A 26,047-nucleotide genomic window follows, 5' to 3' on the forward strand; every position below is an offset into this window, starting at 1 on the left:
AAGCTAGATGCAGAGTAAAGCTCCCCCTTTTCCTGCTCCAACAATACGACTTTGCCCAGCCTCAGAAGGGGACCATTGCTACTTTTGTATGAACTGCTGTACATCACATAGTAGCTTTCTGTGCGACCTTCCTTTTGACAATTTAGACGCAATTTTCTATTTTTGGGACCGTTTTTTGTTTTTGGACCTCCACCTACTAGAAATTGGGTTGAGATTGTCTAAGGTGACCAAACTTATGACACTTACAGCCAGCAGAAGAGACTTTCATCGTATTAGTTTGGCTTGATTCAAACTCAGATCCTGGAGATCCCAGGTTACAGTGTTCTAAGTGACTGCACCACCCAGTCTGAAGTTTGTACTGTTACTGTCAGGTAAGCCATGGAATACAGACCAGAATAAAATCTCATTACTTCAGACCTCTTGTTAGTAGATGTAGCCAGGATACATGGCAATAATCTAATAGCAACAAAGAAATGACAGCTACCGATGAAAGAAGTGAAACATATAACTTATAATTCTTAAGATCTCTCTAAACCAAAGATGAGAAAGGGTTAAGTGGAGTATGAAGGTGAGACACATAACTGCCCTGACTACAGACGTTGGAAACAGTCGCAGATCCCCTCTTACATTTCTACTATCAGTGATGTCTTGTCATGAAAGTCTAAAAGGATTTCAAATCCCTTGTTGACTGCACCACCCAAATCGGAACCCGGGATCTGCATATTTAAAGAAGGACCTTGCTGGGGCAGGCTAAAAATTGAAGCCTGCGGGAGGAGAGCAGTACATCGGAGGGTAAATCCTGGGGTTTCCATCAAGCGGCGGGCCCTTTAGTTTCTGGAATTGGCCAGGTGGACTGCAGACGCTTTTCTGATCCTTTGTTTCGATGAAGAACTGCATGAGCTTTGCAAGAAATAAATTCCAGAATAGAAAAATGTTAATGTGAAAGTTAACTCGTATAAACTAATCATTTATACATAAGCTGAAACTAAATGGTGATGTTAGGTTACCTGAATAACATGGTCCTCATTTGTAATTTCTATGGCCTCCTGGCAGTGCTCTAGGGCTGTGAATATGGAGCTGCACGCCCTGGGAAAATGATCAGAGTAATGTAAATATTTGAGTAATACATGCATTTGTATTAGAAAAGATCTACTTAAAATGACTTTTATTAAGAGTGCAGGCATAAAATCCCAATAGTATCCAGCAGCAAATAAGTTCAAACAGATTCAGATTCTTTACCTTATTGCTTAGTGACGTAAGAAAACTACTAGGCACTTAGTCTGAGTATTAAACAACTGTTTTTTAACATGGAGATCTAGTTGTATCCTTCACTAGTTCCTGTTAAAGAATGTCCTGAGCAAGCTGGGCCCATGCCCGAGTATTAATACTCTCCCTGATCAGCGCCACCAGCAGGCCGCCCAGTATCATTTCATAAGTCATTTCCACATGAATGACAAGATTCATGTCACCTAGAATCATCAATCTACAGTACAGTTGGAGGCCATTCAGCTCATCGTATCGGTGTTGGTGCTAGCTCTTCAACTAGAGCTGTCTTCTTGAATCCCATTTCCCTGTCCTTTCTCTGAGTCCTTTTATATTCTTCCTATTCAAATATTTATCCAATTCCATTTTAAGTGATGTTATAGTTTCTGCCTCAATACCCACTTGTGGTTAAGCATTCCACAATCTAATAATTCTGTGTGAAAAAATTCTTCAAACTTCCCCTTCATTCTTCTACTGATAATCTTGACTCTATGCCCTCTTGCTACTGATTTGCCAACCAGCATTTACCCACTCAAAACTGTTCATCATTTTGAAAACCTTGATTAGATCCTTCCTTAACTTCTCTAGCAGTGAAAAAACACTAATTTGCTGTTCCTGTAAGAGTCTTCCCATTTAAAGCATACTTTCTGTCACTTCTTTTCCCCAAAATATACTATTACACATTGCTCTGCGTTGAACTGCCTCTGCCACCTACCTGCTAATTCCACTAACTTGTCTATGTTCTCCTATATTCTTCCTCACGGTTTGTCATGCCCCACAGTTTGGTATCAAAAGTTAACTTTGAACATAAGAACATAATCAAAGCCTCTCATTCCTGGCATCATTCTAGTGAATCTTCACTGTATCCTTTCCATGGCTTTAATATCCTTCCTGTAATACTCTAACTGTGGCCTAATCAATATCTTGCACAAAATTCACCCCCTATGTATCCCAACCCTTAGATCCCGCTATTCCTGTAAGAGTCTTAGGCCTAGAAATTCAGTCGCGCCACTTCTGGGGCGCTAAAGTCGGGCGGGCACTAAAGTTAGCGCCCGCCGGAAAGTGTAGGCCACTTCGCCGAAATTCAGTAGATTTGGCCAAGGAGTTTGGGCGAGCGCTGAAACTGGCGTTGCACTCCTATCTTTAGGCGCTAAGCCGGCGGTGCGGACTGATAACGCCGAGGCCGGGCGCAGCGCAGGTGCGATCATGTTTTGATTGACAGCAGACACCCTGACGCCGGCCAGCTCTTAAAGGGGGAAGGGTCAACTTTGTCTGCTGCCACGCCCTGGATAATGGAGCCCTGCAGCTAGGCCTGAACACTGCTGGTGGACCCAAATAGCGCCTGAAGCCATGCAGAAGGCCCGTGAACGAGCGCAGCGCTTCTCAGAGCATGCTTTGAGGGTGCTGCTTAAGGCTTTTGAAAAGAGAAGAGAGATCTTGTGCCTGGACAGTGGCAAGAAGGCTCCCAGGAGGCAGTACAGGAGAGCCTGGAGGGAAATCGCCCACAGGGTGTCATCCACCAGCGATGTCCCCAGGAGTGCGGACCAATGCCGCAAGAAGTACAACGACCTCACTCGGATGGTCAGGGTGAGTACCCTTTCCAGTGTCCTCCTCATCCTTGCATGTGCACCTCACATTATGGGCAAAGGGACCTCAAAGGCCTAATGGCCATCCCTCCTCCCGCAGCTATGGCACTGGCATGATCATCAATAGCACTTTCTGCACTTTACACACTGGCCAAGCTATTCGACCATGGGAGGCTGCGCACACAACAACAGGGCACCACACTGGCCATGCTATTCGACCATGGGAGGCAGTGCACACAACAACAGGGCACCACACTGGCCATGCTATTCGACCATGGGAGGCAGTGCAGACAACAACAGGGCAACACACTGTACTTAGAGGCCGTCCTTTCTCTTGCAGGCCAAGCTGGCCAAGAATATGAAGAGCCGGAATGTCACCGGGGGAGGCCGTGGCCAGTTCCAGGAGCTCAGTGACCTGGAGGAGCGCGTGGCTCGACTCATGCGTGGCCAGGTGGTTGGCCCCGTTGCTATTGGAGATGCTGACCCTGTGCTGGGCCCCAATGGTAAGGACATGACCGTTTGGACCTCTCTCGTTCCCCTTGCGCTTCAGATCTACATCCTTTGCCACTGTCCGACCAATGCGCATAATGCCACCACTCATGCCTCCCTCGCTGACGCCCTGTCCTCACTCTAAAGCTACTCTTGTGCCTTCCTGCTTTCAGCTGGTGAGGAGGAGGTCCATGAAGCTGAGAGTGCCAGTCCCTCGGAAGAGGAGGACGACGAGGACCAAGAGGAAGGCGGCACATCGGGGGAACCCTCATCCGCGCCAGGGGATAGCAATGGAGGGGACACGTCTTGCCTGGAGGAGAGCCAGGGGGAAGTGTTGCAGGGGGGTGCAGCTCCTGGGCCCAGTGGCGTCCAGGCAGGCGGGAAGGGTCGGGCAGCATGGCTGCCTTCTCCCCAGAGGGGGGAAAGTGTTGCAGGGGAGGGCAGTTGCTGGGCCCAGTGGCGTCCAGGCACGCGGGAAGGGTCGGGCAGCTCGGCGGCCTTCTCCCCAGAGGGGGGAAGTGTTGCAGGGGAGGGCAGTTGCTAGGCCCAGTGGCGTCCAGGCACGCGGGAAGGGTCGGGCAGCTCGGCGGCCTTCTCCCCAGATGGAGAGTCCGCCCTCCAGTCCGGAGACGGTCCTCGCCCAGGAGGTGCGCCTCCTTGATGAAATGTCCGCGGCCTCCGAGCGGCGCCACAACGAGTTCATGGGGGTTGTGGGACAGTTGCCTCAGGCCATTGAGTCCCTGGCTCATAGTGTGGCCGCTTTCGGGGACTCACAGGCCAGGGGTGTCGACCAACTCGCGGCAGCACAGGCCAGGGGTGTCGACCAACTCGCGGCAGCACAGGACGCGAGTCGCGAGTTCATGAGTGGTGCCGTGCAGACACTGGCTGATCTGATGCGGGCACAGAACAGGGCAGTTCGGGCACTCACTTCTGCCACACTCGCTGTGTCACGAAAGCATCGACAGGGCACCCGCCGCCCTGCTGCAGCACAGCGGTCTGGCCTCCACCAGATTGCTGCGCTTGCTGCAGTGCCAGCCCGGCCGAGTGCCAGTGTCTCTGGCGACCAGCGAGCGCCTGGCATCAGCCAGCTTGCCCCCATTGCTGCAGCCGCCACTGCCACTCCCCCAGCCAAGGTGCGACGAGCTGCTGCAGAGACTGATGCTGCCCAGCCACAGCTGCAGCAGTCAGCAGCCGGACCCTCCAGGGCCGGACCTCGTCTAGGCCGACCCCCAAGGGCATCTGCCGTTACGCATTGTGGCCCTCGGGAGCCTTCCCCCAGCCTTCCAACACCCACAGGGCCCAGGTTGAGGCGGAGCAACAGGTCGGGCAGGGGCCGGAGAAGCCTGCACAAGGACTCGCCCTCTCGGCACACCAAGTAGAGGGTGTCGGCAACTGTTTTTTTTATATGGGGGTGTTTGTGTTCTGGAGGGGGGGGGCTTATTTTGGAAAGGCCGAAGATGAAGGCCAATTGGATTGACAAGTTTTGTTATTCCTCCCCAGGTTTTGGGAGTGAGATATGTTTTTCACTGTTTTTTGGGGGTCTTGTCTGTTTTTGTGTTTCATGTGGGAAGGGCCCTGAGTTTGTTAAATAAAGCTTTTTATTTATTCAGCTTGTCCAGGTGTCATGTTTCAAGTGGTTGTTGCGTTAACCGGCTGAGGGCTTGCGGAGCGGCTGCATTCAGGTGCGTTCATTGCCACAAGCCATTCCCTGACAGGGGGCCTAGAAGTGTCGTTCAATAAGCCGCCGGCGGACGGCCCTTGGACCTTGTGGCTCCCTTCTGGGCTGGTACTCCTCCTCCTCATGGTCCTCCTGCTCGTCCTCCTGAGGTGGTGGCCCAACGTGAGGTGGCAGTGCCTGAGTCCTGCGGATAGCCAGGTTGTGCAGCATGCAGCAAACGACGATGAACTGGGAGACTCTATCCGGCGAATACTGTAGAGATCCGCCGGATCGATCCAGGCAGCGGAACCGTTGCTTCAGGACGCCAATCGTTTGCTCTATGATGTTCCTTGTGGCTTGATGGCTTTTGTTGTATGCCTCCTCCGCAGGGGTCCTGGGCGCGCGGAGCGGGGTCATGAGCCATGTGCAGAAAGGGTAGCCCTTGTCCCCAATAAGCCATCCCCTTGGTGGAGGCTGTGCCTCGAACATGTCAGCCACAGTAGTCTGGCGCAGGATAAATGCATCGTGGCTGCTTCCTGGAAAGCGGGCATTGACAGCTAGGATGCGCTGCCTGTGGTCACACACCAACTGTACATTGAGGGAATGGTAGCCCTTCCGGTTGCGGTAATCCTCGGCATTGTCGATAGGTGCCCGCATAGCCACATGCGTGCAGTCAATGGCGCCCTGCACCATGGGGAAGTCGGCGATTCTCGCAAATCCGACTGCACGCTGCTCCTGCCTCTCTAGGGTCATGGGGAAGGAGATGAATTGGTGTCTCCTTGCGAAAAGGGCATCGGTGACCTGCCGGATGCAGCGATGCACGGCGAACTGGGAGATGTTCGCTATGTCCCCAGCAGCGGCTTGGAAGGAGCCGCTTGCATAAAAGTTCAGAGCCACCGTGACCTTCACTTCCACCGACAGAGACGTCCTGCACATCAGCTGTGGACGCAGATCTCTGTGAAGCAGCTGGCAGATCTCTGCAACCACCTCCCTTCTGAAGTGCAGCCTCTTAACACAATGCGCGGCAGTCATGGTGAGATAGGACACCTGCTGCCGGTATTCCCTGAGTGGGTAAGGCCTACGTTGCCGACGCCTGATGGCCCCTCTGCGTCTAGGCATGGCTGGCCCTCTCACACAGCGTCTGCAAGCCCTTCGCACATAATGCTGGAACTGAGGGTTGGAACCCCATGCAGCCCCCATAATAAACTTGCAAACAGTGAAATCACAAAGAGTCAAATTTCCAAGCTCTGGCCAGAAGCCAAAAATACCTCTCCTATGTTGTCCCAAATCAGTAAGGTCTGTTCCTTGGTCTCTGTCCAGAAATCCAAGGCACTAAAGTCATTGCAGCAAAATGGCTGGCCTTTATAGTTCAGTGTAAGTGCCCTTTAATTAGCGCTCCCCGAGGCCCGCAGGGCCTCTGCTGCGTTCCACTTCACAGTTCTTAACAGCGCCACGCCCACATTGGGCGGGCGCCACTGAATTTCCGGTTTGGGGTGCACAAACAGCGTTGCACGACGAAATGACGTCATAAGCTGCGCGCGCAGCTGAGCGGGCGCAAAGCCGGCGCTAAATGTCAACTGAAGTTGGGCATTGGCGCAGACCGGCCTGCGCCCGGGCGCTAAGTGCCTAGCGCTGGAAATCTACCCCTCTTATGGCGTTAACGGCTGGCGAACGCAACTGAATTTCTAGGCCTTACCATTTAGAGTGTACTTCCTGTCCCTTATTTTCCCCAAAATATACTATTTCACATTTCTCTGCATTGAATTGCCACTGCCACCTACCTGCTAATTCCACTGACCTGTCTTTGTTCTCCTGTGTTCTTCCTCATGGTTTGTCATCCCCTCAATTTGGTATCATAAGTAAACTTTGAACATAAGAAATAGGAGCAGGAGTAGGCCATACGGCCCCTCGAGCCTGCTTCGCCATTCAATAAGATCATGGTAGATCTTCGACCTCAACTTCACTTTCCCTGCCTGATCCCCATATCCCTCGATTCCCCTAGAGTCCAAAAATCTATCTATCCTTGAATAGACTCAACAACTGAGCATCTACCCCTCTGGGGTAGAGTATTCCAAAGATTCACAACCCTCAGCATGAAGAAATTCTTCCTCATCTCAGTCTTAAATGGCCGACCCCTTATCCTGAGACAATGCCCCTTAGTTCTAGACTCTCCAGCCAGGGGAAACAACCTCTCAGCATCTACCTTGTCAATCCTCTTCAGAATCTTATATGTTTCAATGAGATCAGCTCTCATTCTTCCAACCTCCAGAGAGTAAAGATACCAATTGATATAATTTTTCTGCGCCAATGGTCAAATTGAGGTAGTGTAGTGATTATGGTACTAGACTAGGACCCAAGAGGTTACGAGTTTCCATCCCGCCATGGCAAGTCATGACATTTAATTCAATAAATCTGTATTTTGTCGGTTGGCATCCAAAAAATTACTGTGGAAGCTGCTGGATTGTTGTGAAAAACTCAACTGGTTCATTAATATCTTCAAGGGGATCCTAAAAACCCCTCTCCCCACCCCACCCCCACATACTTACATTTGACTGTAGTCTACACTATGTGGTTGATTCTTAATGCTAACATAGAAGATAGGAGCAGGAGTAGGCCATTCGGCTCCTCGAGCCTGTTCCGCCATTTAATGAGATCATGGCTGATCATCCAAATTCAGTACCCTGTCCCTGCCTTCTCCCTATATCCCTTGATCTCTTTAGCTTTAAGAAATATATCTAACTCCTTCTTGAATATATTTAATGAATTGGCCTCAACTGCCTTGTGTGGTAGAGAATTCCACAGGTTCACCACTCTCTGGGTGAAGAAATTCCTCTTCATCTCAGTCCTAAATGGCTTACCCCTTATCCTTAGACTGTGGCCCCTGGTTCTGGACTCCCCCGCCATCGGGAACATCCCTCCTGCATCTAGTCTGTCTGGTCCTGTTAGAATTTTATGTTTCAATGAGATACCCTCTCATTCTTCTAAACTCTAGTGAATATAACCTTAATCGACCCAATCTCTCCTTATACGTCATTCCTGCCATCCCAGGTATCAGACTGACATCCCAAAATTATTTCCAAAAATGGTAAACAAAAGATCCTGAGGGCACACCATTGCTCACATCACACCAAGATAAAATTACACCTACTCTTTGGTTTCTGAGCCATCACTATCTCTCTATCCATGCAGCTATCTTTCATTTAATACCACGTGCCTTCAAATCTCTTATGTGCCACTTTATGAAACTCCTTCTGAATTCCATCACATACATTCTTCAAAAATATTCAACTGAATTAGTGAAGGACAGCCTGCTATTTATAAATCCAAGCTGACTGTTCCTGAATAGCTTAAGTTTTTTAAGTGTTCATTCATTTCATCCCATATAATGAGCTCTAGAAATTTACCCACAACCAAGATAAGATTAATTGGTCTATCATTTGCTAGTTTATCCTTCTCTCCTTTCTTGAATAGGGATGTAATGTTTGTCACTGTCCAGTCCTTCAGCATCATTCTTGCATCTAAAGGTAATTGGAAAATTATGACTCGGGCTTCTGCTATCTATTTCTTCCCCAACCTTCTTCAGTATTCTAGGATGCATATCATCTGGGTCTGGTGACTTTTTTTAATGCAGTGCCCTGAATACTTCCCTCCATTAGTGGCATCTGTAAAATGCAGCTAATTAGTAAAAGACGTACCGCAGTTTGAATTGTGACCGCACCTCTCCATGCTCTAACTGAATCAGTTCATTGTAGCACGCAGTTGTATTGGGGTTCTCTATGTACCGCTATGGGTAAGGAGAAAACAAGATTAAAGGCAGGTATTTAGAAATCTGAAGTAGAACTTGTAAATGCCTCACGTGGCCCTTTTACAGGGGAAAGACTAATCCGCTCCCATTCTTCTTGCAGGACAAGCTGGCGTACAACAGAAGGGAGACTGCAAGAACCAGTGGGGTTGGAGGCACATTGCAAATTCTCACTCTAATGGAGGACGGCGCCATCAACATTATTGGCAGAGGGAGGACATGCAGCATTGGAGATGGTGAGGTCGAAGGCGGAAGTAGTTTATTGGAGGGAGACAGGAGTAGGAGAGATGTTGGACTTGACTGTTAATGCGGGGATAGGAAGGGTGGGGTGGGGGGACGGTACAGGTAAGGCATGTAGAAACATCAGAACATTTTTGGGTGGTGGAAAGAGGCTGTGGCTCAGACAAGGGCTCTTGAGATGGGACACGCTGGGGTCATGACCTGGAAGACTCTGGAAATGGCTGTGCCAAACTTTTGGATTGATCCTCTTACAAGGGGGCGGGGGGGGCTGGTCACAATCATAGCTGCACTATTTTGGTGGAATGAGGGGGGGGGGGGGAGGGCGGAGAAGCTGCCATAGCCACCTCTGTGCAGGCATTCAGCCCTCTGCCCCCGACCTCTCAGCAGGTGCCTGTCGAAATGTTTTTATCAGAAGAAACCAATCTGACTCCCAATACTCCAGTGAGATCAAGGGTGGAGGTCAGCAGTGGAATGGCATATCCACTCTACTGCACTTATGAGGATTTCAATCCCATTTGTCTCTAACAGGCAATGGTCTCAATTTATCAGTTTTAATAACAGCAGGGTAGCATAATGGCACTGTACCGAGTGACCCCCAAGACAATATAAAATGAATCTGAACAAGGCCGGAACCGGCCAGACAGTTGTCAGGCTGCAACTGACCCAAGGATTGCTTGAAGGAACAGGGGCCGGTTTTGTTTGGATTTAGTTTGAATAGCTCAATTATTTTAGACAAATACTGACCAAACCTTCTATCTACAGAGTGTAGACATTCTAATGAATAGAGAGACAGAAATTCCAATAAACACTGGAAACCCAACAGCAGGGTGATTTACATTGACATATCATTAAACACAAGTGAGTTCCTTAATAATAAAGACAGACTATATCAATTAATTTCATTATATATTGTAACAGTCAATAGGCAATCAGCAGTTAAAGTGATTTATTGAGTGGGAGCTTGTCCGTATTCACAGCATTACAAAAATCACTGCTCACGTTTCAACCCAGACACGAATACTGGTAATTATTTTAAACACACTTTACTCAACCATGTGGTATGTATGTTGTTATATACACACCACATAGAGAATGATAGATCAGCACCAGGCACAGACATGATGGGCCGAATGGCCTCTTTCTGTGCCATAAATTTCTATGATTCTACGATAAATTTCTTTAAAAAAGATTTCAAAGCTGTGGGAAAATTCAGCCAGGGTTCCTGCATTGGATCCCTGTCCAGTGACTGCTGCTAGAAAGTGCACATGTGCGGATTTTAGGTGGGTACAGGATTGGGTGTGACACAATGATAAATTAGCCTTCGTGAAGAGCTTGGATAAGGTATCGGAAGGTGGCTGGAAACATATCCCAGCATGAATTAGTATTTTCAGGAGAGGAGAGGAAGAAAATTGAAGGGGCGACAACGACTACTTTCAGTGAGCAGTAAGCTCTATTGTGTAACTACTAGGAAATTACCCATTTTTTTTGAGAAATACCATTATTGTTTCCATAAATTTAATAATACCCTACATGGGCTGTCAGAAAAAAAGATGTAAATCGTCAAGATTGTTGAACACCTTAGGCTCAATTTTGTTACTGGGGCGGGCTGGGGTCGTGTAATCCGCTTTTCGTGTCAGCCACCCGATTCTAAATCGATGTGGGAAAATGATGCGATTTTCACATAATTGGGCAATTGAGTTCCAGCGTGTGGGAGCCCATGGCCCAATTAGTTTTTTAAGTCTGAAACTTGCCTCCGATGACGTCATCATTGCTGCTGCATTTAAGGTCTGCAACAAGCCTTGCGTCTTCTGCAGACTGCCAACCTTTTGGCCTTTCATGTTAGAGGGACCTGGAGGCAGAATGACCAGCGAGGGACCTAGGTCTGCTCCCAGGTTTGATGACATTGCCCTGCAAGCTTTAGTGGAGGGAGCAAGAGCCAATAAAGAGGTGCTCTTCCCTTCTTCAGGGAGGAAGAAGCCTCCCCAGCAGACCAAGGCTGTGTGGATCCAGGTGGCCCAGGAGGTCAACTCTTTGTCAATAACCTGGCTTCAGTGCAGGAAGAGGTTTCATGACCTTCTGCGCACTGGAAAAGTGAGTATGACTTTCCCATCACCCTCAATCTGACCCCCATTGCCTCTCCTCACCAGCACTCAGCTTTAGCAATCTCTTCCTCCCCATCCCACTTGACACTGACATCCATGCACCCTTAACCATTCCCTCTCTCTCTATGGTCACATTCACCTAACTATTCGACTATGCAGCCCTCACACTCCCTATCACTGTGATGCTATGAAAACAACTTACAAAACACAGGGAGGGCCCTTGGTCTTGCCACCTCACTCCATCTTTGTCTCCTTCTAAGCATCTATGCTATGGATTCTCTACACTCACTCCTTCATTCTCACTCAAACTCCACTTGTCTCCCTCATTGCAGGAAAAGAGAGCTCACAATAAGAGGGAAAGAGCGAGGACAGGAGGAGGGCCACCCTCAGTAGCCCAGTTCACCCCCTGGGAGGAGGCGATCCTGGAGATCATGTGAGTGGAGGACGAGGCGCAAGTGGGGGACGGACAGACGGGTGCATCAGAGAAAGCTGGTAACAGAATAGTTTTCCATCTCTCTCATTGACATTGCATGAGTCGCTGATAATGATTCTGAAGCTCTAACAGATGGACTTATGATCATCTGCAATATGCAATGTGCATGTAACCTTGGCATCACATACTGACTCTTTCCTTTACTCCCCCACAGGACCATCGCAAGCACCCATCCCCACTAGCCAGGAAGAAGAGCCTGAGCATCCAGACTCCTCAGAGGAAGCTGCAACCTCTGAGGGCGCAGCATCAGCAGAATTCAGCGCACCCAGCACCAGTGCAGACACTCACACCTCGGTGGTACCTTCGCAAGATAGTGCAGTGTTGTCACCTGGTGTATCACAGCTCACAAGTGAGCATCAGCAGATTGTGCAGACAGGGACAGCAGTGGAGAGTCCTAGTTGGAGGACGCAGGACTCTGCCAGCCTGGCTCAGCTGCATGTCGACCCTCTGCCTCTGGGTCCATCCACAAGATCAGCGGTGCTGGAACTCCAGGAACAGATGCAGGAGTCTCTGGCAGGCTTTGTCTCCAGGGTCACTGCGAGTGTGGAATGAATGGAGGAGTCCATTGCGAACATGAGCAGAGCCTTTGTGGAGTCATTGACGTATGAACGCATCACCGTGGAAAGGATGGCAACCTCCATGGAGGTGATAAGTCGCCAGAGTGCAGAAAACATGGTGAGTGTTCTGAATAGAATGAAATCTCTGGAGGAGCAATGGTCATCTATTGAACAGAGAAACCAGACCTTCATGGAAGTCCTTCTGAGTAGGACTGCCAGTGCAGATACGGGTCCCCATGGCCCTCCTGATGTGCAGCAAGGTGCTCTCAAGCCACTTGCAAGCGCTGAGGGGGACCTGACCCATGAGAGGGAAGTTGGTGGCAGACATCAAGGAAGTAGGTGCTCCTCTCCAAGCGCTCACACTTCCATGCCACAGCAGAGCCCTCGGTCAGAGCCCCACCAGAGTCCACACCCAACTGAGATTGGCGTCTCAACCCCTGCACAGCCGCAGGAGCAGCGGACTGTTGGCGAGCCCTCACAGGTTCGCAACCCCAGAGGACGCCCGCCAAATGTGTTGAGACAGGAGCAGCAAGAAAGTGAGTAAGGGGCCTCCACATCTGCTGAAGCCACAGTGGAAGCACCACGTAGGAGCACGCGTAAGAGAAAGATACTGCACAAATAGTCACAAGGGTAGTCACTTGGGTGAAATTTGATGTTTAATATTAAAAAGCCATCAGATGGTTACTGTAAATAAAAAATCTGATGGCTACTGCTGCAGTTGTGGCGTGTGTCATTTCGCTAATGGGACTTCCACATTGAGGGCTTAGGATTACTTGGTATATGCCTCAGTTGAGGAAGCGCTCAGTGAAGGTGACGAGAGGGGTTTCCCAGGAGGTCACACTGGAGATGGGTGTCAGGCTCCAAACTTCCACAGCTGTGGTTATGCCTTCTAAAAGTTCCCCCAGACCTGAGACAACAAAGTCCTGTCACCTGCAAATGATGGCTGATCAAATATGCTATTTAATGGTGGAGCTGCAGCTAATAGTCAGCAGTCCAATTGTGCTCCCGCCAGGTTTCACCGTCGTGTTTCAGAGCAGGCATGCTTCATGTCGGAAAAGGGTTAAAATCACCAAGGCCTTTCAAAATGGGATAATAGAGGCAATTTATTGCTTGTTAAGGGCCTTAAGGGCCTATCCCGCCTCTTGGAGGCGGGACGGAGACGGGAGCAGTAGACACGATTTCTTGAAAATTGCTTGGAGGCGGGATGGAGGCAGGGTTGGGCCTGCCCGCCACATTTTGCAATTTTAACACCCCACACACCTCCATTCCCGCCTCCACGGCCCTGTGAAATTTGAGCCCCTTGACTTTACTATAGGTAAAGTTAACCAAAAAAACTTTAAAATGTTTTAATACATTTTTCTTGAATATTGTGTTCATGAGAATGAGGGATGTCAATAATGGGAAATCCACATTTCTGCACTTTTTCACTCAGTGCCAGCAAGAAACAGTCCCGGGTCTGGTATTGCATGGGCCAGATGCAGAGTAAGGGTCTCTCTATCCTGCCCCAGCATGCCTGAACCCTAATCTAAAAAGAACAGTCTACAGTATATAATCCAATTCCCCTTTGAAAGTTACTACTGAATCTGTTTCTCCCACCCTTTAAGGCAGTGCATTGCAGATCATAACACGCTGCATAAAACATTTCTCATCTCCCCCCTAGCATTTTTGCCAATTATCTTAAATCTGTGTCCTCTGGTTACCAACCCTCCTGCCAGTGGAAACAGTTTCTCCTTATCTGCTCTATCAAAACCCCTCATAATTTTGAACATCTCTTAAATCTCCAATCTAATATCTTGTATATTTCTATAAGGGCCTCTTTCAGTCACCTACTTTCAAGACCAAGGAGCCCAAGTTTCTCCAGTTTTTGTTCCTAACTCAATCCTTTGGTACTGGGGTTCAGCTTTGCATCTCTTTTTTGCACTGCTTCCCTGGGTGAATTAAATTAGCAACCTGATGTCAATTAAAAGAAAGAACGAACTTGCATTTATGCAGTGTCGTTTATGACTTCGGGACATCCTAAAGCGCTTTACAACGTTTTTGAAATGTAGTCACCATTGTAATGTAAGAAACGCGGCAGCCAATTTGCACATAGCAAGGTCCCACAAACAGCAATGAAGTAATGATCAGATAATCTGTTTTAGTGGAGGGATAAGAATTGGCCAGGGAACCGAGGAGAACTCCCCAGCTCTTTTGCAAATACAGGTAGTACCATGGGATCGTTTACGTTAACCTGACAGGGCAGACGAGGCCTTGGTTTAATGTTTCATCCAAAAGACGGCGCCTCCAACTGTTAGTGCATTAAATGTCCTCCATTGGAAATGTGTATTATCTCTACTCTATATTTACTGCACATATTTGTGATATAGTTGAAAAATTTGATTCTAGTATCTTCCTTCCTTTCCATTTTCCCTCTCCACATTATTAACAAGTCATCATCCTTCTTTACACACTTGGTACAATCTTTACACAAAGCTAAAACCTTACAGTAAAAACAGAAATATTTTCAAATTAAATTTAGAACAATTTGAAAAGAAACAATTCTAAAGGGAACTCAATGGTTTTCGCCAATAAGCATATAACTCCAGTAAAGGTTAAAAAGTTTAAAGCAGTAATTTTATAAAATTGCACTCAACTATTCACTGCCTTCACCAGCTAAACCGTCGTGAAAGCTTGTATTTAAATTACTCAAGTATCTTGCTGCATCTATGATTAATGGAATAGGAGTTTTCGGAGAGTCTATATTTGACAAATTAATTAAGTTTACTAAGCCTGTGTTGGGGATACAGCAAATATTATGTGCTCTGCAGAAATCGAATTCATCCTCTGGAGGGCCACACTGAACTACAGAATGATGAAATATTGGCTAAAGATCATTAGTCTTGAAGAAGGAGAAATTGAAAAAGATTGGTGTGTGGAACAAATGGGAACTTTCTGCTTTTGCTCTGCCCCAGGGTTACTTTTGTTGAAGCTGGTTCAAATGAGGCAGCAGTGGGTTGGTTATTGATAAAAAAATAGCAACTGAAAGAGAGGGTAAATAATTAAAGAGCATTTTTAGAGAGAGTTTCACCATCAACTTCTCCTTTAAGAGACAACGGCCTAGAAATTCGGTATGGCCCCGCCAGGTCTTTTGCGCCCGAAATTTAGCGCTCGCCAGGATTCCCGTAGTGCCCGCCTAAAATTCAGTTGCGACGGGCCAAGACGGCAGCGGGCGCTATTGCAGGGTTTGGCCGCCTCGCTAGGGGCGTTAAATGTCACTTTCAGGCGTTCAGCTCCCGCTGCGGCACCCGATGCGGTGCGGCAGGCTGGGGTACTGCAGGCCTCCTCCTTCTCTTAAGGAGGAGCTGCCTGCAGCCGTCAGATCACCGGTGGATTCCCCCGGCAAATGAGCCCGGCACCACGGAGAAGTGCCGGGCTCGTGGGACACAGACATCAGTGCCGCGGGGGGGTGGTGCAGGAGTCCGGGGAGGGAGGTGCGGGCAGGCGGCCGCCAGGAAAGCGGCCGGCCGCCGCTCCACCTTTATGCGCCGGCCTTTCGGAGCTGCAAGATCCCGTTTCACAAACGCTGTTTGCGGCTGCCACGGGCGAGGCGGCCGCAACTGAATTTGGCCATCGGGCCGGAATAGCATTGCAACCGGGGCGCTGCGCACACCGATGACGTCATCGGTGCCGGCGCAGCGCTACCGGCTAACGCCGATGTTAGGGTCCATCTGAATTTCGGGCGGTAAAAAACTTTAGGCGCAAACCACTTTATAGCCAATAAGTGGGCGCAAACGCAACTGAATTTCTAGGCCAACTAGTTAAAAAGAACTTGAGCAAGTATGGCATCCTCCTAGGGTACATCCTTTTTATATTTTAGTTCAACTAATGAGTATATAATAGGGAGTGAAGGAGGAGATACTGGCTTGTAAGAGCTGTTGAGACTGACAGCATGTGACAGCTGAATTAATGTCAAACATACAGCAATTAATAGAGGGTACTTCAGTGATCAATGCCATTTTAACAGCGTATGTTACTTCAACTCAGTTGCATTGCCAGGATCGAGTTTGTGCTCCAAATGTCACCGGGGCTCTCTGTTCAAACAAGAATACATTTTTTTGAAAGAAACAGCAAAAGTAGGCACAAAATAACAAGAATATGAAAGATAATTATAATTCTTGTTTTTCCAAAGAAATATTAACGGTCAGATTTCTTCTTTAAGCAAAAATTGGTAGTTGTGAAACCACAAACATTAGCAAGCACCCAGGTGAAGGGACAAGCTGAAAAGAGACGAATTTAGAAATAGTTGTACGGTGATTCAAGCTTGGTCTTTAAAGGCCTGTAAATTGTAGGACTATATATTGTGCAAATACTGGCTAGGCTATGGCAATAAAAGATTTGTTATAATGACCAGAGTGGAGGTTTATTTGCTGGGTCATTATTTCACAGTAGGTTACTTTCTCAATGCTTCAGGCAATGGTTCGTTTTAAAGCCTGTAAACTACAGTAAATATATTTTATTCTACCCTTGTATTTTAATTTTAAAACTCAGAAGGAAACAAGAAGTGACAGGGTCACTGAGCGGCTGCAGGGCATTCTGGAGGGGGGAGGGTGAACAGCCAGAGGTCGTGGTCCACATTGGTACCAACGACATAGGTAAAAAGAGGGATGAGGTCCTGCAGCAAGAATTTAAGGAGCTAGGTGGAAGATTAAAGAGCAGGACCTCAAAGGTTGTAATCTCTGGATTACTCCCGGTGCCACGTGCTAGTGAGTATAGGAATAGGAAGATAGAACAGATGAATGCGTGGCTAAAGGGATGGTGCAGGAGGGAGGGCTTTAGTTTCCTGGATCACTGGGTCTGCTTCTGGGAAAGGTGGGACTTGTACAAGTCGGACGGTTTACACCTGAACCAGAGGGGGACCAATATCCTTGCGGGGAGGTTTGCTAGCACTGCTGGGGGGGGTTTAATCTAACTTGGCAGGGGGATGGGATACAGAGTGGAACTATAGTAGGGGGTGATTTACAGCCAAATACGGAGGAAAAAACAAGTCAGCTGGGAAGGCAGAGCAAATATGTGAAGGCAAAAGGGAATATGGCAAGGCTGGAAGGCATTTATTTTAATGCAAGGAGTCTTGCAAATAAGGTGGATGAACTGAAGTTGTTGCTGAACACATGGGAGTACGATATTGTTGCTATCACGGAGACATGGTTGAGGGAGGGTCAGGACTGGCAGCTCAATATTCCGGGGTATAGAATCTTCAGGCGAGACAGAGGGGGGTGTAAAAGGGGAGGGGGTGTTGCAGTATTAATTAAGGAATCAATTACTGCTGTAAGGAGGGATGATATATTAGCGGGTTCCTCTAATGAGGCCATATGGGTAGAACTTAAAAACAAAAAGGGGGCAAGCACTTTGCTGGGAGTGTACTATAGGCCCCCGAACAGTCAGGGGGAGATAGAGGAACAGATATGTAGGCAAATCTCAGAGAAGTGCGAAAATAATAGGGTAATAATAGTGGGGGATTTCAACTTCCCCAATATTAATTGGGATAGTCAGAGTGTGAAAGGCTTAGAGGGTGCAGAATTCTTAAAGTGCATCCAGGAGAGCTTTTTGAGCCAACATGTAGAAAGTCCTACAAGAGAGGGGGCGGTACTGGACCTAATTCTAGGGAATGTAGCCGGGCAAGTGGTGGAAGCGTCAGTAGGAGAGCATTTTGGCGACAGTGACCATAATTCGGTGAGATTTAAGGTGGTCATGGAAAAAGACAAAGACGGCCCGGAAATAAGGGTTCTAAATTGGGGAAAGGCCGATTTTAATATGATAAGGCAGGATCTGGCCAAAGTGGACTGGGAGCAGCTACTTATAGGAAAATCCACATCAAAGCAGTGGGAGACTTTCAGAAGGGAAATAGAGAGAGTACAACGCCAACATGTTCCTGTAAAGGTCAAGGGTGGGACCAACAAGCAAAGGGAACCTTGGGTGACAAGGGATATACAAAAATGCATTAGGAAAAAAAGGGGGGCTTTTGGCAGTTACAAAAGACTAAAGACGGAGGAAGCCCTAGAGGAGTATAAAAAGTGCAGGGGCATACTTAAAAAAGAAATTAGGAGGGCGAGGAGGGGCCATGAAATAACACTGGCGAGCAAAATAAAGGAAAATCCTAAGATGTTTTATAAGTATATTAAGGGCAAGAGGATAACCAGGGAAAGGGTAGGGCCCATTAGGGACCAAAGTGGCAATCTGTGTGTAGAGCCAGATGATGTAGGCGGGGTTTTAAATGAATTTTTAACATCTGTGTTCACTATGGAGAAAGACGATGTAGACATAGAAATCGGGCAAGGGGACTGTGACATACTTGAACATATTAGCATCGAGAGGGAGGAGGTACTAGCGGTTTTAGCAGGCCAAAAAGTGGATAAATCCCCAGGCCCGGACGAGATGTATCCCAGGCTGTTGTGTGAGGCAAAGGAGGAGATTGCAGGGGCTCTGACACAAATTTTCAGAACCTCTCTGGCCACAGGGGATGTACCAGAGGACTGGAGAACAGCTAACGTAGTACCATTATTCAAGAAGGGTAGCAGGGATAAACCAGGGAATTACAGGCCAGTGAGCCTAACATCTGTGGTAGGGAAATTATTGGAAAAAATTCTGAGGGACAAAATTAGTCTCCACTTGGAGAGGCAAGGATTAATCGGGGATAGTCAGCATGGCTTTGTCAAGGGTAAATCATGTCTGACCAATCTGATTGAATTTTTCGAGGGGGTGACTAGGTGTGTGGATGAGGGAAATGCTGTGGATGTGGTTTACATGGATTTCAGTAAAGCTTTTGACAAAGTCCCGCATAGGAGACTGGTCAAGAAGGTAAGAGCCCATGGGATCCAGGGTGCCTTGGCGCGTTGGATCCTAAACTGGCTGAGTGGCAGGAGGCAGAGGGTGATGGTCGAAGGTTACTTTTGTGACTGGAAGCCTGTGTCCAGTGGGGTACCTCAGGGATCGGTGCTGGGACCCTTGCTGTTTGTGATCTACATAAATGATTTGGATGAGAATGTAAAAGGTATGATCAGTAAGTTTGCAGATGACACGAAAATTGGTGGGGTGGTAAATTGCGAGGAGGAAAGCCTCAGGCTACAGGACGATATAAACGGGTTGGTCAGATGGGCGGAAAAGTGGCAAATGGAATTTAACCCTGAAAAGTGCGAGGTGATGCATTTTGGACGGACAAATAAGGCAAGGGAATACACAATGAGTGGTAGGACCCTAGGAAGTACAGAGGGTCAGAGGGACCTTGGTGTACATGTACATAGATCCCTGAAGGCAGCGGAACAGGTAGATAAGGTGGTTAAAAAGGCATATGGGATACTTGCCTTCATTAGCCGAGGCATAGAATATAAGAGCAGGGAGGTTAGGATGGAGCTGTACAAAACGCTGGTGAGGCCACAGCTGGAGTACTGTGTGCAGTTCTGGTCGCCTCACTATAGGAAGGATGTGATTGCTTTGGAGAGGGTGCAGAGAAGATTCACCAGGATGTTACCTGGGATGGAGCGCCTCAGCTATGAAGAAAGACTAAACAGGCTGGGGTTGTTTTCCTTGGAGCAAAGAAGGCTGAGGGGGGACCTGATTGAGGTGTACAAAATGATGAGGGGCATAGATAGGGTAGATAAAGAGGAACTTTTCCCCTTAGTAGGGAGGTCAATAACAAGGGGGCATAGATTCAAAGTAAAGGGCAGGAGGTTTGGAGGGGATTTGAGGAGGAACTTTTTCACCCAGAGGGTGGTTGGAATCTGGAACTCACTGCCTGAAAGGGTGGTAGAGGCAGGAACCCTCACAACATTCAAGAAGCATTTGGATGAGCACTTGAAACGCCATTGCATACAAGGCTATGGACCAAATGCTGGAAAATGGGATTAGACTGGACAGGGATTGATGGGCGGCGCAGACACGATGGGCCGAAGGGCCTCTTTCTGTGCTGTATAACTCTATGACTCTATGACTTAAAAGGATGCAATACAGTCGCCACCGCTTATAGTGGGTGCGTTGGTGTCATTGCAATTTGCCCACTGTACGGGGTGGCTGGTGTTAACTGACAGCCGGGATCCTGGAGGTGGCAGGCAACACGGCGTGGGAAAACAAGAAGTCTGTAACAGCAGTTACAAATTGCACATTTCAGGATAGAATAGACAGTGGAGTGTGTACCTTCAAATTTTAGTTCTCTATTTCGATTCGTTGATTTTGATTCCTAAAAGAGCCAGCGCCTTGCTGGATTCTATTCTGCGTGTTATTCGGACAGTTTCTCTTTTATCTCCCGGCATGAAACAATCAATTACTTTCATGCAATTTCAAAGTCCAGTTACAAAGAAAATCATAAATTTCTAACATTAACAAACAGTCTGCGACAAGCAGGGAAATAGGGAATAACTGTAAAGAAATCACACTTTAACGAGGTGTGATATAGCTACTTGAACAGCACGAAATAGCTGGTGCGCTTAATTGACGCCTATGTTAATGGCGAATGGTTAGCGCCATTTGCCCGATATAGGCAGCTATCTGGGATCAGCGGAGATGGTGTAAGTGGTGGGGACTGTATCTGCAGATCTTCACTCATCAGCAGTCAGTGCCAGGAACATGCTTCAGAATGCAACTCTGTGGGAAGGCTGGGGTTAGCCTTACAAAAGGGAAAACCGGAGCACTGCACAGAGCACCACCTCCGGTCCCAGTACAGGCGATCTTAAGAAGGCTTGTTTTCAAAAATGTTGCAGTTCCAAGTAATCACTTTCAGAAAAATGTTTTCACAAGTGCGCAGAGATTTCACATTTGTGATTGATTTGCATTCTTCTTGTAATTGATCCCTTAAGTAATTTCTTCATGTTTCAGGCTAAGGAATGATTCTGTAGTTCACATATGCAAGAAAACAGATGTTTAAAACACGTATAGCCTTTCCACCATCTACAAGGCACAAGTCAGGAGTGTGATGGAATACTCTCCACTTGCCTGGATGAGTGCAGCTCCAACAACACTCAAGAAGCTCGACACCATCCAGGACAAAGCAGCCCGCTTGATTGGCACCCCATCCACCACCTTAAACATTAATTCCCTCCACCACCAGTGTACCATGGCTGCAGTGTGTACCATCTACAGGATGCCCTGCAGCAACTCGCCAAGGGTGCTTCGATAGTACCTCCCAAAACCAGTGACCTCTACCACCTAGAAGGACAATGGCAGCAGGCGTGTGTGAACACCACCACCTCCAAGTTCCCCTCCAAGTCTCACACCATCCTGACTTGGAAATATATTTCAGTTCCTTCATCGGCGCTGGGTCAAAATCCTGGAACTCCCTCCCTAATGGCATTGTGGGAGTACCTTCACCACACAGACTGCTGCGGTTCAAGTAGGCGGCTCACCACCACCTCTTCGAGGGCAACTAGGGATGGGCAATAAATACTGGCCTTGCCAGCGACGCCCACATCCTGTGAATGAATAAAAAAAACTTTCCTGTAGCCATGGAGCTGTGATTATTTTCTTGGAATGATCAATGTCAATAGGCTTTCCAAAAGAAAAAAATGATAAATTAGTCAATTGAGCTTTTTGCATTTTTGAAACAAGTAACATTTCAAAAAGAACAAGTTACAATAATCCACAATTTGCTTGCCCACGTCCTCCAGCACTAGTGGGAAGAACAAGTGCTTATGCCATTCATGCCTTTTTACATCAATTTAAGTAGAACAAACAAAAGATGTGTAAGTGCTGTGAAAATTGTACAGATGCAGATGGATACGCGAGAAGGAAGGTGGGTTGAGTTGTGTTTTGTGGGTCCTTCGTCATGCACTACTAATCCAGGTGCAACTAAATCAAAGAATAAACATCTGTAAAAGTCTTCAGTCACACTGCTGCAACCATGAAGTAAATGATGGAATACAAAGAAGGTGAATTTCATACCCTGTTGAAACCTGCATTAAGGAGGGGCAAGACGGAACTCTCCTCTTGATTATTACATCTGCAGGAAGAAACAAAAAGTGAAGTTTACATATGACTGTTTCCTCTGAATAAAGTGTCCCGTCTGTTACTGTTTTATAAACTAGAGGACTACTGGGGGTGATTTTGAGCTTTCGCCCAAAATGGGCGTAGAGTCAGCGGTGCATATGTGGCACGCCACCCGATGGATTCAGCGGGAGGTCTTAACCATTCTGAGATTTGGGCCTCATCATAATACAGCCGGCGAGCTGTCGAGTGCTCAGTGAGTGTTAGCGAGCAACTCGCCACACCAGGAGGCCGCTCCATGGGTGGGCCAAGCTGGAAGTTGGCAGTAAAAGGGGGGTGGGGGGAGGTGCACGAGGGGGTTGCGGGGGGCAGGGGGGGCGGGTTCTCAGTAGCTAGCAACAGGCCTCAGTATTTTTGTGGGGCCAGGGGAAGCCCAAAAATATATTCCAGCCTGCTTATGACGATGCCGCCAGCGGTCCTTAAAAGCACCATTGGTTACACCAATCATATCCAGGTACAAATGGGCGGAGCGTTCACATGGTCTGCTCATTTATATCTGAAAATTGCAAATAGGGTCCTGCAATTGGTGTAGGACCTGATTTGCATATGCAAGGAGCCTCTCACCTCTCTCTTGGGCAGAAATGCTGGGCACCCATTTACAGACCTGGCTGAAAATCACATCAGATGGGCCATGGGTATCGAAGGGGCGATGGCCATTTTTCTGCCATTTTCAACTGTCAGGCGTCTCGTGAACTAAATCTCGTGCACGTTGGAATAAACCCAACTGCCAAATTTCATGAACAACACTTGTGATAAATAGGACACTCGATGGCAACTTGCAAGAGTTGCACATATTGCAACGCAGATGTTTTTCAATCGCAATTTCATTGTGTGTTTACCAAACCCAAAAGGAAGCTTTCTCAACTAAATTTCAGAAGAGATCCTGATCCCTTTAAAGAGAAAACGGAGGGTGTTTTTACACTACAAATACACAGTTGCTGTGAACCTTGAGCAAGGTTGGAGTTTGGACATGTTGGACATGTGGACCAGACTCTCAAAGAAGATCTTTGATGCGGGAACATCTATCACCTTTAAAAAGGGAAAAGATAAAGAAAAAGCTGCAAATACTGGAAATTTGAAAGATAACAAAAAATGCTAGAAATAAACAGCAGGTCTGTGCACATCTGTAAAGAGAATAGTTAGGTCAACATTTTGGTTATAGACTAGATTCTGACCAGAGGCTGTACTTGAACCTTTAACCTGTCTTTTCTCTTTACAAATGCTGATGGATCTGTGTATTTCCGGCATCTGGTGTTCTTATTTCATCTTTAAAAAAGAAAATTGAGGATGGTGGAGAGGGTGGCACTGCTTGTTTTTTGTCAAGGGAGTTTGAGGAAGGAAATTAGTGCTGCTTAAATTGGGGGATCAGCGGATGGTGAGAGAGAGAAGTTCATGGTGGAATCATACAAGGGCTCTGGATCGAACGTGGGCTGAATGGCCTTTTCTCGCTTTGGATTTTCCTATGTTAGATTCTTATCCATAATCTCTGAATATTGATGGGCTGAAATTCTTGGAGCCTCGCTACAACGTTGACCCCATTCCAAGTTATGAGGAAGGGGCAGGCAGCACACACCTGTACAGGTGCAACAGAGACACCCATGCCAATGAGCTGGCAGAAGTCGGAGAACCTTACTACTCCGACAGGGGGACACCAATGCCCAGGAAGGGCTGATGAAAGAAGACCAACAACTTTTTTCATGTTTCTAATGAGCAATAGAGCATAATTTGAAGGTAAATTATCCCTCTGGGGCAATCTTGGGGCTCTCCTAAGGTCCAGTATGGGTCCTACACTGGCTTTCGACAGCTGTAAGTCCCACTGAGCCTATAAGGTAGCATATTGGATGGAATTCCCAGGGTAGCCTGAGAACACCCCCACACATATCCCCAAAACTGGCAGTGGACTTAAAGGGTTGTGCACATGACTCGCCTACCTGTCCTGATCGGAATCTTGGGCTGTGGGTGGCCTGCCAATTTCCTTCCACCCTGTGGATGATCTGCTCATTTTACGTCCGCCCCCAGGAACTTTAGCTTCATAAATTTGAACTAGTGGGAGCTATATCTGTGTGTGCATGGTTATAAACATGGTGGAGCTCTCTCTCCTGGGCAAAGGGATTGAAGTGCTAGCCAGGCAGTGTAGGTGAATAGTCTCTGGCTGGAGACTGCAGTATACAGCATAAATGTTAATATACGCCTATTATAACTTCTGAACATGGACCTTGCTCAATCATGTTCTTAGCAGCATGCCACAGGGAAAATTCCTGATTTGGCTGTCTCCACTTATTGATCATGCAGTGATATACTGAAATATGAGGTACTTACATCTGGGGAACTACAACCAGCATCACTGCGGTTTCTCCAGGGTTTGTGGCTCGAATTGACCTAGTGAAAAGCAGTAAAACGTTTATAAAGTGCATGTCTCTTAATTTTTAACTTCCAATAAAACATCTCATAACAAAATTACTACAGTATGTTCTTTAACTCTCATGTTCTGAAGTGAACGTTACAGTAACCTTGTGGAGAATTTGATTACAAAGCTCACTGAGAGGAAGCAGTACCTGCCCGTCCGCCTGTTGTGACGTAAAGCAAATAGGGGGGGGGGGGGGGGGAGATATTTAACATCGTTTTGTCTATTTTGTGGGCGAAATATGAAGGATAGGGAGACAAATTTTGCAATTGTGATAAGCCCTGCGGAAGTAGGCTGGCTGCCAAATTGGAAGTCGACGACTTTTAGGTGTTCGGGGCAGCTGTCTCAAACAGCCGTTAGGTGCCTTGCACATGCAGATAGGGGTCCCAACGCCGGTTTGAGGACCTCAATTGAAATTCATCAACAAACGGATGGTTGTTCCAGGTTTTGTGCGGCCTAACTAACGGGTCTTAAAGGGACCACTGGAGGCTGCTCAAAAAACAGCCAGAAAACTTTTTATTGGTTATATTTCTGTTGATCCAGGAGGAGCGGGAGTGCGCCTCCTGGCTTCACTAAAACATAGAAACATAGAAACATAGAAGCTAGGAGCAGGAGTAGGCCACTCGGCCCCTCAAGCCTGCTCCGCCATTCAATGCGATCATGGCTGATCATCCAAATTCAGTACCTGGTCCCTGCTTTCTCCCCATACCCCTTGATCCCTTTAGCCTTAAGAAATATATCCAACTCCTTCTTGAATATATTTAACGAACTGGCCTCTACTGCCTTCTGTGGTAGAGAGTTCCACAGGTTCACCACTCTCTGGGTGAAGAAATTCCTCCTCATTTCTGTCTTAAATGGCATACCCTTTATCCTTAGACTGTGTCCCCTGGTTCTGGACTCCCCGACCATCGGGAACATCCTTCCTGCATCTAGTCTGTCCAGTCCTGTCAGAATGTTATAAGTTTCAATGAGATCACCTCTCATTCTTCTAAACTCCAGCGAGTACAAGTCCAATCGACCCAATCTCTCCTCATACGTCATTCCTGCCATCCCAGGTATCAGCCTGGTGAATCTTCGCTGAACTCCTTCCATGGCAAGAACATCCTTCCTCAGATAAGGCGACCAAAACTGCACACAATACTCAAGATGTGGTCTCACCAAGGCCCTGTACAACTCCAGCAAGACACCCTTGTTCCTGTACTCAAACCCTCTCGCTACGAAGGCCAACATACCATTTGCCTTCTTAACCGCCTGCTGCACCTGCATGCTTACCTTCAGCGACTGGTGCACAAGGATACCCAGGTCTCGTTGCACTTCCCCTTCTCCCAATCTATTGCCATTTAGATAATAATCTGCCTTCCTGTTTTTGCCACAAAAGTGGATAACCTCACATTTATCCACATTACACTGCATCTGCCATGTTTCTGCCCAATCACCCAACATGTC

The 26,047-nt window shown here is 47.5% G+C and overlaps 1 protein-coding gene across 1 annotated transcript in view; it reads right to left on the bottom strand.

The window, feature by feature from the left end:
- pde8b (phosphodiesterase 8B) overlaps nucleotides 1–26,047 on the bottom strand; it is a 440,027-nt gene that overhangs the window by 121,512 nt on the left and 292,468 nt on the right. Inside the window, exons 4-7 of the mRNA XM_085982537.1 lie at nucleotides 24,517–24,576; nucleotides 22,096–22,153; nucleotides 8,691–8,779; nucleotides 1,008–1,086 (exon numbers count right to left, since the gene is read on the bottom strand). Coding sequence (XP_085838663.1) covers nucleotides 1,008–1,086; nucleotides 8,691–8,779; nucleotides 22,096–22,153; nucleotides 24,517–24,576 — 286 coding nt within the window. The remainder of the gene's footprint in view (nucleotides 1–1,007; nucleotides 1,087–8,690; nucleotides 8,780–22,095; nucleotides 22,154–24,516; nucleotides 24,577–26,047) is intronic.

The sequence above is a fragment of the Somniosus microcephalus genome, chromosome 1 (genome assembly GCF_052327205.1).
Source record: "Somniosus microcephalus isolate GS21.2 chromosome 1, FLI_Smic_1.0, whole genome shotgun sequence".
NCBI lineage: Eukaryota > Metazoa > Chordata > Chondrichthyes > Squaliformes > Somniosidae > Somniosus > Somniosus microcephalus.